Source organism: Microtus pennsylvanicus, chromosome 1 (assembly GCF_037038515.1).
Source record: "Microtus pennsylvanicus isolate mMicPen1 chromosome 1, mMicPen1.hap1, whole genome shotgun sequence".
Classification (NCBI taxonomy): domain Eukaryota; kingdom Metazoa; phylum Chordata; class Mammalia; order Rodentia; family Cricetidae; genus Microtus; species Microtus pennsylvanicus.
Window position 1 is genome coordinate 122,478,137 of NC_134579.1, and position 15,687 is coordinate 122,493,823.

The 15,687-nt window shown below is 55.1% G+C and overlaps 1 protein-coding gene across 2 annotated transcripts in view; it reads left to right on the forward strand.

Moving 5' to 3' along the window:
* The window catches only part of Rbm19 (RNA binding motif protein 19), an 80,932-nt gene that overhangs the window by 50,169 nt on the left and 15,076 nt on the right, over positions 1-15,687 (forward strand). For both annotated transcript variants that reach the window (XM_075982052.1, XM_075982059.1), the window contains one exon: positions 7,852-7,957. In XM_075982052.1, coding sequence (XP_075838167.1) covers positions 7,852-7,957 — 106 coding nt within the window. The remainder of the gene's footprint in view (positions 1-7,851; positions 7,958-15,687) is intronic.

Sequence of the window (15,687 nt, forward strand, 5' to 3'; positions counted from 1 at the left end):
AGAGTGACCCACTGTGTAGTCCCTGGAGGTTTAGAGCCGTCACCTGGATCTCAGGACCATCAGTGCCTAAGCTGCTGGAGAGAGGCCCTCTCTCATCCGCCACAGCACCCCGTGTCTGCGGCTCCTGTGTCCCGAGAGATGCCAGTGATATTTTGCCCAGAGGTACCAGGGATTGGAACCCAAGGTCTCACACGTGCTACGCAGGTGCTCAGATGCTATGTGCCCAGCCTTCTTACTGCTTCTCACGCATGGTCTCACCATGTCATGCTAGCTGGCTTTAAACTCACTCAGTAGCCCAGGCTAGCCTGGAACTTGGAGTTCTCCTCCTGCTTAGCTTCCTGAGTATCTGGGATTGCAGGAGTGTGCTAACACATCCCATGAGTTTATTCATTTGCACAAAGGGGAAAAAAAAACGGACTTGGTGGCCAGCTGAGTTTGGGAAGCACCGCATCCGTTCACACTCCAGACATACTCTTTGTGTCCCTGTGTTAAAGGCACTGGCAAGGCCTACAGCAGAGACAATGACCACACTACACTCTAATACTGACTCAGACCCTTGGGATAGCTTTGAACCGCAATGATTTCAAAGGGCACTGCCACGCTTTTAACTCCCTCTTTCTCTGGCGTGTGCACAGCAAGTGAGTCGTGCAGGGCCTCCGCTGAGCCCTGCCTCATCACCTGACAGCCTTGTGTGTTTGGGCAGATCCATTAGATGGCTTAGAAGGCCCTCGTGTGGCAGTACCTAGGGTGTGCTCTGTGTCCTCTGTGGCCCCAAACATACCTGGTATAGTCAGAGGAGGGGAGTTCATTTCTGGGGTTACAGTGCCCTTTATGTGTCTCTAGTTTGTTTGCACGTGCACACACCTCTTGAGTATGCGTGGCAGGCAGAGGTTAGCCTCCAGAGTCTCCCTCAGTTGATCTCCACCTTATTTTTTTTAATGATTTATTTATTCAGTATGCATAGTGTTCTGCCTGCATGTGTGCCTATACGCCAGAAGAGGGCATTAGATCTCATTTTAGATAGTTGTGAGCCACCATGTGGTTGCTGGGAATTGAACTCATGATCTTTGGGAGAGCAGCCAGTGCTCTTAACCTCTGAGCTATCTCTCTAGCTTTCCACCTTATATTTTGAGACTCGGCCTCTCACTTTCCCATGAGGCTCACCAACGGGGCTGGTCAGCAAGTCCAGGGACCTGCTGGGAGGGATGCCTCTGGGCCAGCTTTTCTTTGGGTTCTGGGATCCAAACTCAGGTCCTCTTCACCCAGGAGAGCCAAGACCGCAGACCACAAACTTATTGATGGTGCATGGCAGGGGTTAAAGCAGAGCTCAGCCTGCTCAGAGGGCATAGGGAGGTGTGGCCAGGTGCAGCTGAGGCCCACGGGACCCAAGCCCAAGGGCTCCATCGGATCACCTCAGAATGACACAGCTCTGGAGCCTGAAGCGTGGTGAGGGCAACTCACTGCGTGGATCTGCAGCTGAGGGTGGACCCTGTGTGTCCGTGATTCCCATGGAACATGGAGTCCCCGAGAATCTCTTGTATAGACATGGACTCCTGTAAGGCAGTGAAGGCCCAGACTCGGGTGATAGGGAAGGGTGGGAGACAGTCTTCAGGAAGTGGGCCGGCCCTGCAGGATTCTTTGAACCGAATCAGATCAGATCTCAGACTTGGAGACGGTGCTGATGCTGACGTATCTAGCGATGCTCTGTTAATGGCTTTTTGGCTTTGCTGACGTCATTTAAATCTCTTGGACTCTGACACCGACTTCCTTTTCTAGAAGGGAAGTATGACCAGTCTGTAGTCCAAGTGTCCACCTGGAGGCCAGGGCTGGACGAAGTGGACCCTGCCTTCCCTGGAGGAACAGTAGCCTTGGACATGTGCAAGCTCCCATGCATTTGGCAACTTGGTGGCAACCCACATGGCTAGTTCAGAAAGATGGTGAGGGGAATGTGGGGGCTGCTCGCTCAGTGACCTGGTGGGGGTGGACCTTTGGCCGTCGACTGCTCCTCACTCCAGCCTCTTAGTGAACGTGTCCCGCCTGCCATTTGCCTGACCTGGGAGTCATGAATTTAGGCATGGCCAACCTCACGCCCCTTCCGCCCATCAACACAGCCAGGCAGTGACTCACCCACAGCCACCCCTGGAGCTGCAGTCGGGCCAAGGGCCACCTCCCAGTGTCCCCTCCGTGGAGCTGCTCAGGAGAGACCCTGAGCTCCACCTGGAACTCAGCCCCAGCTTAGATTCAGAGATTCCGTTTAACCACTCAGCCCTGGATCTCTCATCTAGAAAATACAGAGGCCGCACCTGCCTGGCAAGGGCCCTGTGAAAGGCTATTGAGAGACGCTAAATGCTGCCCTCCGCTCCTCTCGCTTGCTTAGAAACCAGGCCATTTTTCAGCCTTCAAGAGACAAAAATGAAAGGGAGTGTTGGCTGATGGTGACTGGGTAACCTTTTTACATCGGCTCTCACCAGGCCGAAGCGCCGGGTAATTGGAAGGGCTCAGGGTAAAAGGCACCCTTTAAAGAGCCAGCACGAGGACAAAGAGGGAGAGATTCCATTAACCAGCCCTGCGCCATGGCTTCTGCATTCGCACGCGCGTACTTGCTTGTCCACGCTTGCATGTTCGTGGTTCTGTGGGAAGGGACGGATCCCACTGAGGTGTCGCGCCCAGCCCACGTCACCTTTGGAGGGACCGCCTCTTCTCTTTCCCGCTAACCGGGAAATAACTGAGAAGGTCATTGTCTGGGGACAGTTCCAGAGCGAGTGTGGGACAGGCCCCTCTCTCCTGCTGTGACTTTGTTGCTAGATTCAGAGAGGAGACTCTTGGGTCACCTAACATCCAGGGCGTCATCCTAAGTCTGGATGTTCTGCCTGCACGGGTGACTGCCTAAGTGGGAGTGGGTGGGGCTGTACTGACACTTAGAACTTGCAGTGTTGACTCAGCAGCTAGAGAGAGGCGGGGGTGTTCCTCCGTGTTGGGCATCGCTCCATGGACTCAGCTAAGTGACATGACCCTGCCATGTCAGAGTGTGCCTTCTTTTTCTAGCTAAGGAGAGGGAGGGAGATCGGCTGTTCAGATGGTGACAGTCTTCATAGTGGCCAGCAGGGTAGAGGGAGCATTAGTGGCAGGAGCAAAATTTGAACTGAGGAGATAGTAGAGAGGTTAGGGTAGATGAGGAGACATCCAGGTCAGGGTTCTTAAGTGATGGGACCAACTGGTACAAAGGCCCTGGGGTTGGGGCCGACTCCAGGGAAAACCCCTGTAGGTCCTTAACAGGCAAGAAGGGGCAGGGAATGAGCTGATTGGACCACAAGGGAGGTGAAGGCGAAGGTCCTGCAGCATTGAGGCCATGGGTCTGGCACACAGACATGACTTCCAGGACAATGTGGCCCCCAGATCTGCTGTGGGCTGTGCATAGCCTTAAGCTGATTTGCAAGGCTAGAGATCAGACAAGGAAGCCTGGACAAACCACCCCGGAATCTTAGGTTATGTGCGTCCCAGCAAAAGTGGGCTGTCTGGATGCTCCCCCTGGGTTCAGCCGTGGACATTGTTAGCCAAGCCGCAGGCCTGGGGACCAGATGCCCGTCGTGACCCAGCTCTGTTCCTGGTCACCTCCATCTGTAAAGCAGAAATGACGATGCTTTTCTCTCCAGGGCCCTGTGAGTCCACAGCCCAGGCTGCCCCCCACACTGTAAAACACAGGGGACTGAACGTACTGGTCACCACTTGCTGTGCCGCACGTGTGTAATGTGGTAGTTAGCGCTGGGGACATATTGAAGGACTTCATGGCAAGAGGACACCTGCAGTTTAGCCCGTCACAAAGCTGCCCTTCATCTTGCCCATACTGCAGTACTGCTCTCTGGGTCCCTTGGGTGGCAGCAGACTCTTCCTCAACAATGCCTTGAGTTCAGGTGGGGGAAGGACCTGCCAGCGAATTTCCCATGTGACTCCACACTCAGCCGGAGAGTCAGAGCTCCAGGCAGCATGAGGACTTGGATCCCAGAGACAGTTGGGATTAGGGTGTGCCCCAGCCTGCCCACCTTGCCCAGGGCCAGGTTCTAGAGCAGCTGTGTCGTTCAACCCGGCATCTGCTCAGGGTGTTCTCCTTCCCTTCCCTCGCTGTTCCTTCCCCTGAGCCCATCTTCTTGGCCAGGACTATGTAGGTTGAGTCTGGGGGAAGGGGATGTGGCCTATATGGAGGAGACCTGCCGGGAGGGGACACATGCCTTGACCTGTGTATGCAAACATGCCTTGCATACCTAGCCAGATATAAGTGGCCCGTGGGTGCCTCCTTCCACCTCATACACCTGAAGAAACCAGAACCACCTACCCACAGCAAACTCAAGTTGTCATTGAAAACCCACAGACCCGCCACCAATCATGGTGGTGACGGCATGGTGGAGGGGGTGGGGCCGCAGTGCAGGAGTAATTGGTGAACCCAGGGTGATTGAAATAATTGGAAAAGTGAGGTGTGAGTTTGTTGGGGAAGTGTGAGCTTGTGGGGGAGGGAAGGAGGGCTGTGTTTAAAAGCCCGCTCTGGCCTCTTTATTCACAGCTTCTGATACAGTAATTGCTATTTTGTGGTTTCTATTATCTACACAGTGGGGAGCGTGCGCAGCTCGGTCCCCCAGCGTGCTGGGCTGGGGATGAATCCCTGGGTGCTGCAGTTTTCCTTGCTCCCTCCCTGGCCCCTGGTGGCCCTGCCCAGCCTCTCCCCACTGACCATGGCCTTGGCTCCCAGGAGACAGAGTTCACGCGGAACTCCCTTCAAAGGCCTCTTTTAAAAACTGGCCTCACAGACCTGGCCAGCAGATAAGAACCTTCGTAATGGCCGGTATTCATGTGTCGCTTATCTCCTTGGAACGAAAGGTACTTCATTGATTTTTTTTTCCTCCCCCATCCTTCTCTTTTCTCTTTAATTCTCTTCAGCTATCTCTCAGCAGTCCTTGGTGCTGGCCTCCCGCGATTCCACATCACACAGGCACCCAGAGCCAGTCTCTTGCCAGCCCTGTCCCTGAGCACCAAGGGCAGGAGCTCACTTCTGCCCTCTGCCTCTTGCTTCTCTGTGAGTTTGAGCCCCAGCATTGTTACATCTGGGAGTGGCAGGCCTCCGAGACCTGGCAGGTAGCCAGTAGGCCCTCCTTTATAGCAGCAATGACAGTGCCCTAAAGCCTGCACTGTACATTTCTGAGAATGTCCGCAGATAACTGGAAGTTCTTCGGACGATCTAACCCTGACTCTCCAGTGCCTCCTCGGCCTGGTTCTCTTGCCCTGTTCTTAGAAGCCACTTTTCATGGGAGCCGTTTCTGATACTCCTGGGATTGGTCTCTGGGCACCTGTTTCCTTGGCCATTCAGTTGGCAGTCTAGAAGCCCACGCCAGGGTTCTGGACTTCCCCAAAGGCAAGCCCCCAGCTCCCGTCCTCCACACCCCAGCTCCACAGTGACTCCGAATTGTCACGGCTCCCTCAGCACACTCTCAGATGCACGTCCTCAGCACACTCTCAGATGCACGTCCTCAGCCCACAGCAGCTCGGCCCCTTCCGCCTCCTCACCACTTCTTTCTCCACCTTTTAATTATTTTCCTCGCTTCCTCCGGCCCCTCAGCTGCTTACCATGCACCAAGCATCCACGGCTCACAGCACGTTGCAGAGGGGAGGAATTAACCTCAGCAGCACCCCTCCTCTGTCTCCCTTCCCCATCCCCCTGACGTAGAGCCAGACAGACAGAAAGGAGGTACGCATGGTTCTCCTTCCCTTCCCCCATGATCCTGGGTGGATCGCTAGGACCCTGGATTCTGTGCAGGCCAGCCACCACCACACAAGACACGCATGCGTGCACACACACACACACACACACACACACACACACACACACACACGTCACCTCACCCTAGACTTGGTCCTGCCTCACCCTAGACTTGGTCCTGTTTGGGAAAGAAAGAAGCCCCATTTCTGGAAGTGGCTGGTACCTATGGGGGACAGAACAGGCTTGAACTATCCCGTGGCAGAGCAAGGGCGCTCACCCCTGCTGTTTTTCACCAAGAACCAGGCTGCTTCTCCAGGACTCTGCTGGGTTGTAAAATAGGGCGGAAAAACTTGAAGTGATGAACTTCATAGCTCCTTTCTCAGTTACCCCCACCTCTTTGGGCCGTCTCCTGTTGGTTCATTCTGGAAGTGATTCTAGCAGCCCCCATGCAGAACAGCACTGGGCATCAGGCTGCAGCATAGACACAAGCAAGATCAGTGTGGCTTCTTTCACCGTTGAAGTAACACAGCCCCCCTTTCCCATGTTGGGACGCAGTGGGTGGTGGCTTTGTGAAGGTGGCTAATAGGTGTGCTGGCGATACGGTGGGTCTGGAGAGCCAGATGTTGGCATTTTCCATGCTGTCAGAGACAGCTGGCCTAGTTGCCCCACACCTTGTAGCCTTCTTACCTTGGGTGTAAAGCCCTTGGACCTGGGCCCTCAATGTCCCCACAGGTGACATTACCTGCAGCAGTGACCAATGAGCTATTTCTTGCAGACCAGCCTGGGAGCAAGGCTGTGTGCATCCCTGCTATCCCTATCCCAGGCACGTCACAGGCTCATTGGAACTGGGTAGAGGGACCAAAGGCCATGTCATGGGATGTGCAGGCCTTTAGGTGGCAGAATAAAGCAGGGTTTGCCGGCTCCGTGCCTCTGTCAGCTCTCCAGGCTTCTCATCTGAGTTGCTCAGACTCCGGACCCCCTCCAAATCAGCTAAGAGCTCCCTCTCAGCAAAGAATCTGGCCAGGCTCCCCTCTGCTTCCTTCCCATCTTGGGGAGGCTGGCCTTGTCACCAGCTTCATTCCCAGTGGCCTGCACAGGAGCGGGGTGGGGGGGAGAGCTGGACGTGCTGATTCATTTTGAGGCTTCATAATGCTGCTTTTACACACCGTCCTGCCTTCAGAAATTGGGCCAGCAGATGCCTGCTCATGCTGTAAGGGCTGTGGGTTAACGCCTCAGATTTAACTTATATCATTTTGCGAGTGCTTATGGCCTGCGCTGTGTGGTTTACTCAATCGGTCCTTGGCCTGGAGCATCCCAGACCGTGGTGTGTGGATGTGTGGACCCAACAGCCACCAGAGAGTGTAGATTTTTCAAATAAAAATAACACCTCTCTTCAGATGCCGAGTGCATTAAATATTTATCAGTGGCAGTGTGCTTATATCTATTAGATAAATGGACATTACAAAGGGATGGGGTTGGGCATGTGGCCAGGAGACCCATTCCTTTTGTCCTAGAGTCTTTCAAAGGTTAGCTTGGTGGAGAGGAGGGGACACCAAGGGTGATCCAGGCCACAGTTCCCCGATCAGTCTGCTGCAGAATGCTGCTTGACTGTCTTTAGCGGTATCAGAAGGGAAGCTTGTGGAGGGCACGGGGCTAGGAGCCTTGTGTCTTCTGAGTGCTGAGCCCTCGAGCTGGCAGAGAGGACTCCATGGTGTATGTGGAGACTGCCTGGGAAAGGTGGGGGAACACACCAACATCCCAAGCCCAGACTCTCAAACACAAGCAATCCCTTGCCATGACTGGGGCCTTCCTGGCCTGGCACAGTGTGTACAAGACTCGTCCCACAGGGAAAGGACAGGTGTCCAGGTGTCCCCCAGGTGGCAGGAGAGGCACCAAAATTTTTCCATCAGTACCTCCAGCCCGATGATGCCCTCCCTCCTCCACTTGGTGGCCAGCAGGAAGAAGGAAGCCACGCCTGCTGGGGAAGTGGGAAGCCACATGAATGTGCCTGGGCGGTGGGTGTCCCTGAAACCAGCAGTCTCCCGTAACCTGCCTCCCTCACAGGCCTCAGCCCCTAATCTGCGATGTCGGCCTTTTGTCTCTAGCACCTTTGGGGAGCTGAAGACAGTGCGCCTGCCAAAGAAGATGACTGGGACGGGAGCACACCGGGGCTTCGGCTTTGTGGACTTCGTCACCAAGCAGGATGCAAAGGTGAGTGCGGCCCCCACTCCCTCATGCCCGGGCCCCTCTCCCTCCTGCCGTGGGCTCTGACGCTGCTAATTTACCACTGTCCTTGGAGGAAGAGAACTGGGCATGGGGTTTGGAAGGCCAGGCAGCATGTGTTGGCCTGTATATATATGTGCCCATCATACATGTGCAGGAGCCTGGGTTGACCTGTTTCTCAGGCCGCTCTATGGCATGGAAAAGACCCTGGGGCTGAGCGTTGTAGACAGCAGTTAAACAGTTTAGGCAGAAAACAGTGCCTGGGCTGGGACCCGGCTCCCTCCTCTTCCCTCCACTTGTGGCCAGTTCCATTCTGTGCTGGTGACACCAAGGGGCCACTCCTGCAGCACACATGCATCTATGCAGATATTTCTCTGTGCAGAGGGCAGAGCAGCCTTGGGGGCTGTGGATACTTTTGCTTATTTGTTATACATGTGTTTGGTACATGTGCGTGAGTGTGTGCATGCACGTGTGGATGTGGAGATAAGAGGGCGGCTTGCAGGGATTGGCTCTCTCCTACCCATAGGTACTGGAGGTTGAACTCAGGTTATTAAGCAAGTACCCTTACTCACTGAACGATCTTGCCATACCCCTGTGACCACCACCACCCAGGACCTGAAAGAACAGCAGCTGCTCTGCCTTCAGGCCCAAGATAACAGCCAGGCCGTCATCCCGCCAGTGTCTAGGGACTGTTCTTACCAGCCTCAAGATCCAGAAGGCTAGGTTGTACAGGTCAGGGCTTCTGGGCCATCCTGTACCCCACACCGAGCACCTGCCTGTACACCCTTGACCCTCCATTGCCCCAGCTTTCCTCCCTGGGAACCAGATCATCCAGGACAATTCCCAAGGGGCAGCCTGCTGAAGAGCAGAGTGACTCTGAGAGCCAACTGTGGAGTTGTAAGGGGCCCCGTGGGCAGCATGACATAGAAGGGACAGCTTAGGATATCAGCACTGCCTGGTCAGCCTGGGCATCCCATGGGCACAGGGTGCCTGACCCCACTTTACGTGCCTGCCACACCACCTAGACATTTGTCCTCTCTCCTTAGCTGGCAGCCCTTCCCTTGTCACCTCCATCCGTGACAGAAGGGACAGCACAATGCACGCACTGTCACTGAAGGCAGCGTGGCTTTCCCGAGCCTTGCCCTGTACCTTGGTTTCCTTACCTGTGAAGTGGATTGGCAGTAGTGCCCCCCACCCTGTCCCACGTTTGTGGCAGATGAACCTATGAGGCCAGGTCACGGGCACATGGCAAATACTCAACACAGCTTGGTTCTCGTTGCCATAACCCAGGGGCCCTGAGTTATGGCAACCCAGGCTGTCTGGCCTCTGCACACCTGTGACTCCTGTCAGCAAAGCAGCGATCCGAGACCTCTGGGATTCCCGGGCATGGGACAGGAGGGTGGGGGTGGCAGAACCACCACTGTCAGTTTCCTGTCTGGGCTCCTAGACCAGGAAGCCCTGGGGAGAAGCAGAAAGAGCTCTCTGTCCCTGAAAGAGCTCTTTGACCAATGTCAACCCCAAACTTGCGTCCTCACTGTCTGTGAAGCCAGGGTGGCTTCTTCCCCTCTGTGACCTTGGAAAAGTGACTTGCCCTTCCTACACCTCTCAGTTCTGACTGACACTTAGACCAGGACCTGGCCCTGCCAGCTCCTTGTGTTGCCTTGTGGGAGAGGGGCTGTGACAAGTGGGGGTTCAGTGCCAGCCCCTTAATCAGAAGCCCTCTTTCTACACAGTGACTGTCCTGCCCAAGGTCAGTGCCACAGCTGGCCTGGCACATAGGCTGGAGGGACAGGCTTGGTGCGGATGTCCACACACCCACTCCTGTCCTATAGAGCAGTCCTGAGTCCCTGGGGCACAGGGCACTCTACACCCGGTTGGCCTGCATAGCCCCCTCAGCCGTGAGGCAGCAGCTTCTCCCCTCCGTCCTTCCCCATTCTCAGTTCCTGAAATACAAAGGGCAGCTGAGGACAGCGAGGACTCAGCCCACAGCCCTGGAGACTGTCTGTGCCCGCCCCTCACCAGGTCTATTTCGGGCCTTTCCATCCTTGCAGCAGTCCCCCTGTCCTACCCTCTGTGCCAGGACTCATGCCCGTTCTCCCGTTGTGCCAGTGAGATCATCTTAATGGATGTGGGACTGAGCCGCAATACCTCTCCCACAGTGCTCCCTTGATCTCGTTTATTGGGGCAGCTGCGCCTCTCTCCATAATCCCCTCGTTCTGTCGGCAGAACTGGGTTGTCTGCTGAGTGGCACTATAGGTACTTTTCACTTGCCATGGATGCATGTGCCCTGCACACAGTGTGGCCACAATCATGGAGTCTTTCACCATATATGGCCTAGGGGTGGGAGTTACTCTCAGTGGAGAAAGAGTGGAACCCAATCAAGCTGGAAAGGGGCTCTCAGGCCCTGCCTCTTGGAACATGATTTCCTGAGCCTCCTTTATCATGTGATGTTTGAGAGAAGGGAGGCCCCTTTAGAAGCACCTGGGTCTCCCAGTGGTCTCTGACCCTCTTGAATGCCTCCTCCATGCAGAGCGGCAGCTTGTCACGGGTACCTGCAACCTTGTACACTAGGAGACCTCCTCAAGCCGTCCTCAGACACAGAAGGAAAACCAGAAGAAGGGAAGAGGGATGGGAGAGAAGTATGGCAGCCAGTAGGGCTGAGGCAGGAGGCTGCATTCATTGCTAAATGGAGGACCATGAGGCCGGAAGTCCCAGAGGGACTCATGCCATCTCAGCTCCTGGTATCAGGTTCTTGTCCTGGCCCCACTGTCTTGAGAGTCATGGTATACCCTCCTACAGAGGTCCACTGAGCCCTGAACAAGGGCTCCCTCATCCTGGAATGAGGAGTTTGGTTCTCTCTCCAGGCCTGACCTCACACACTCAGGTTCTCTGACCCATCAGACCCCTTCTAAGTCAAGTACACAACAATGCTGGAGAGCAAACTAGCAGGAGGCTCCATGAAGAACCAAGGCAAAACCAAGAGGAACCAGGCACCCAACAATAATAGGCAGGGGCTCCTGAGGGCACCTCCCATGTGAGTGACGCGTCTACCACAGGCACATTGCCTGCCCCAGTCCAGTGTACCAGGTCAGGTGGAGATTAGCACAGAACCTCCCTCTCCTGACCTTGCACATCTGCACAGCCACAGGGCCCGTCCCTAGTTGGTAAGGACTTGCTCAGGCAAATGGGAGGAGGCACTGGGGCTACCTGCCTAGTCACAGGCACTAGTGACCTGAGCCTTCCTTACCTGCTGCATGCAGGCGAATCTTCCTGTCTAGGACATTAGATCAGCCCCTTGTCAGTCCTACTGAAGGGATCCAGATTATCTCAGTCTCCGTGTTTCTCAGGGAACTTAGCCCTGAAGGAAAGAGGGAAGCCAATGTCAACTAGGAGACTGTAGCGTGGGGCAGGAAGTCAGGCTGGCACACGTCCTACCTACCTGTGGCGGGCGAGGGTTCTGGGCTGACCTGCCTGCGTGTTGGCCCCCTGTCATGTCACCACTGCCACACCCTTCTCTGGGCTTCTTAGGTACTTCTTTCTGATGGTAAAGCCCTTCTGATAGCCCCTGGATATTGGTGGTGGGTTGCTTGACAGGTGGGGAAATAAATAGCACAGTGTTATACAGCCAGGCTCCTCCCTCCTGTCAAGCATTGGTTTACCCCGCCCCACGCAGCCATCCCTGCTACCCAGCCTTAGCACCTCACCCTGGGAAAGGGCTCTCTGGGTGGAGACACGCGGAGGCCAAGAAGTCCCATGTAGACAGCTTTTAGGAGCCCTTGAACCTCTGCACTGCTGAGCTCCCTCCAGCCTGTCCCAGCTCCTAGTGTGGCCCTCTCACCTGGACAGGCAGTGGGGAGTCCCAGGCAGGTGGGTTTGGCCCCATTGGCTAGACATCCACCAATAGGTACCGGGTTTCCATTCAGGCCCCACCATCCTTTTCTTGCATAGTCCAGGCTGGCCCTGGAGGAAGGAAAAGGAAGGAGGGGAGGAGCAGACAGATGCCCAGAACCCAGAATATTAATTGTTCCCCACGCGAGGTGCCTTTAATTCTCCCTCCTGAGCCACGCTCCTTTGTACTTTTGTGGTTGCAGCTGTTTTAGCCACCGACACTGTTGTTTTAAAAGGCCTATTTTCACATAGAATGTTATCCAATTAGCAGAGCAATGTGTTGGCTTAAATAAACACTCGGGGGGAGCCGGCAGCCGGAGATGCGATGGCGGCTGGCGTTGGCAGGCACAGCTCTGCTGTGATAAACAACCGCCACTTTAATTGTAGGGTCTCATGCTTCTCTCTTCTCTTTTCCACTTCTCCACCATGGTGGGTGGATGCCCAGGGAGCGAGCGACAGGATGCTTGGCCTGAGCTCACGCTGGCTGGTGGTGCCATGTGGTGCTGCGGGCCCGTCAGAGAGATACGGGGTGGTGGACAGCCTCGGCAGCACGTGTGTAGCACACAACTGCATGGGTGCACAGGGTAAGAATGAGGTGTCAGTACACGGGGTCTGTGGGGATGGCCCCCAAGGAAACACCTCTTCCAACCAAGCAACGCCAAGTGGGATCAGGGTGGCCCATGACGTCAGCTGCCTTCCTGTTCCACATGTGGGCCCCTTAGCGCAGGTGACCCTGCCCCACAGCAGGAACTGGTGACATTGCCCTTTGGGAGTGGCAGAGCATAGGAGAACAGATGTTGTGGTGCACATGCTGGGGATGGGGAGGCAGCTGAGTCCTCTGGGCCCTGGGGTTCCCTGCAGGATTGCAGCCTCTGCTGATGGGTTGTTCTGTGTCTGCCAGGATGCAGCCAGAGCTGACCCAGGCATCCGGGTCTCACCCCCACGTTTCTGTTTGCGTGGGTATTCATGTTGTATGCAAGATCACGCTGGCATGTGAACAGTGCTGCTCTGCCAGGCGTCTATCACCACAGTCCATGGATACAAATTCTAGCCATGCTTGCATTTTGGGGCAGGGACTCAGGCTCCACCAGCACTGGTGGGCTAACAACCTGGGATCAGGTGCTGCCCGTTCACTGCCGAGGCATAAGCAGGATCACACTGTGCCATGCTGCCAATTCCAACCCCGCAGACCTCTGGGGACCGAGGCCTGCCAGACACCTTGTAGACCCAAGCAAAGACTTGGCTTTCAGACCTGTTGGGTACAGTGTAAGTCAGAGAAGATAGAAACCCGGCCATGAGGTATGCACAGGGCCAGGGAGCAGCCACTGCCTTGCTTAGATCACCAGCTAAGGGTCATGGGTCCTCACACTGAATTGAGAAACGTACAACATTGTGCTATTGTAGCAGGTTACTGGACAGTGCAGGAGCAGCCTAGTCAGCACTGCCTGTCACCTCTTACCCTGACCACCTGACAGCTGCCCTCCCTGCTTCACCCCTGCCCTGCGGTAGTGTTTGTCTTTTGAGTCAGGGCAGTGTCCTCAGAGGTTAAGTTGACTGGATTGAACTGATGGAATGACTCGGAATTCATCTCTTTGTGTCATAGAGTCGGGTACAGTCTATAAGTGAGCCTGTGACTGGTCGTCTTGAATGATCGCCCTCCACTCCTCTGTGTCTAGTGGTTTGAATTGGGCTGGTTCCCATAGGATCCCCGGAATGGAACTGTTTGGAAGGATTAGAAGGTGTGGTCTTGTTGGAGGAAGTGTGTCAGAATGTAGCTCTCAGCTACTGCTCCAGTACCTGCTTCCCACCATGATAATGGTCTAAGGCTCTGAAATTGTAAGCAAGCCCCTGCTTGAATGTTTTCCTTTGTAAGAGTTGCCGTGGTCATGGTGTCCCTTTACAGCAACGAAACAGGGACTAAGACAGTGTCACTTCTCAGAGTGGACTGCGGAAGTCACCCCTTGTTTCCAAAGAGCTAGGACGCACTCCTGTCTAAGAGGCAACTTCTGGGCAGGCCAGAAGCTGCTGGCAAGCTTTGCTGACCCGTCGTCATAGCGCAGACCACGAGGAGGCAGACTCACCCCTGGACGTCACTACGCAGTGTTTCCTGCAAGCCTGATAGAACTTGGCCCCTCTGCCCCTGTGCTCAGTGTCTTGACACCTGCATTCACGAGGCCACCTCTTCCCCTTCCCCTTCAGGTTTTGGGCACAGATATTTAGGGCAGGTTGGTGGTGTTAGTGTCTGCAGCCCTCTGGCTTTACCAAGGTTGGAATCCAAGGAGCAGGGGGCAGGGCCAGGAGACTCCTGACATCTAATATTAGGTTCATCCTTACCTCTACCCACAGCTGGGGATCGGCCAGTCCTCTGTAACCACATGGGACTGGAGTCCTGTCAAGGGCACTGAATGGTTTTGGTTGCTGGAAGAAATTTGTTTTCAGGGAAACTGCATAGAGGTCAAACACAGCACTGTACTGGCAGTGTTCTAGAACCTTCCATGGTCTTAAAAGATGGCCACCAGGCCCAGCTTCGTTGCAGCCTGTATTGGTTCCCCCACTTTGCCTGAGCAGACTGTCTTCCAGGTAGGATCAGGATGAGGAGGCAGGAGGCCTTGGTCCTGAGTGCTAAGACCTCAATCACAGGGCATCCCATGTGGAGTGTGGCAGCTTAGGCTGGGGTAGATGCTCACAACTTGGGATAGTAGCTGCCTGAAACAGAGCCCCGACAATGGGAGTTAGTCCAGCTGGGACAGGTCCACCCCCACAAAGGCTCAAGTAAAGAGACTGACACCCCAGGAACCAAGGGACTAACTATGAGCAGTGGTCTCCTCGGGATCAGATGGTAAACAGCATACTCGGGATAGAGACTCTCAGGAAGAGGGGTAAGGCCCATGCTGTTGTCTGGAGGTTGGGGTGGGAAGGAATTCCCACCTCCCTCCTCTCATCTCCCATCTGCCTCCCCTCTGTAGAGATAGGGAGACAGCGCTGGCTGTGGCCCCAGGAAGAGGCTCCCAGAGTGTAGAGGATGGAGCTAAGGGTAGCCAGTGATGGCCACCAGGAGATGGCAAGGTGTGGCTCTTCTCTGGCATTCCCTGTATCAACCCTGAGTCTCTTGAGTTACACTCTGGACCATAGGCTTCCCAGCAGGCCACGGTGAGAGGTTGATATGTCTCCTATGCCAGCAGGTGGGTGGCTGTGTCCATTCATCAGGGGCCCAGCTGTGTTCTCACTGTGTCTTTGTGTTCTGAAGTGTGGGGGTGAAATGCTGTGGCAGTGTGTAAGGCAGAGCCCCGCTGACCATCCCCCCGGTGTGGAGACATGTTCTCAAAGCCCTCGGTGGAAGGGGACTCTGGTTTACTGAGAGCAGTGTCCCAACTAAGGAAGGGACAGGACACCTTTCCTCTGGGGTTCAGGGTGTGCTGGGAACAGGGTGACAGAGCCCTCTCCCCAGACTAGGCCACTGCTTCAATGCAAAGATGGAACAGATAGCAGGCCCTCAGGTGTCCCCTGTTGAAGTGGGAGACCAGTGACTGTCAGTGAAATGAGCAAGCTGGAGTCATTTCTGTTGGAGACCTGTGGAACCTGGGGCTTCCCTGGGCCACACCAAGAAGAATGTTGGTCCTAGGGGTGACAAAAAGCAGCCACAGGACTGCATGTTCCACAAGGGACAATCCCTCAGGCTGTGTTGGCAAAAGTGAGTTCCCTTGGCCTAACCTCTTTGTGGAAGTGGCGAGGTGGTTTCTCTGGGGCCAGGTATAGGGGAGAAGCTGCCAGCAGCCTGCATTCTTCCCACTCAAGTGTCTAGAATCTTCCATGCATCTCAGGTGTGTCCT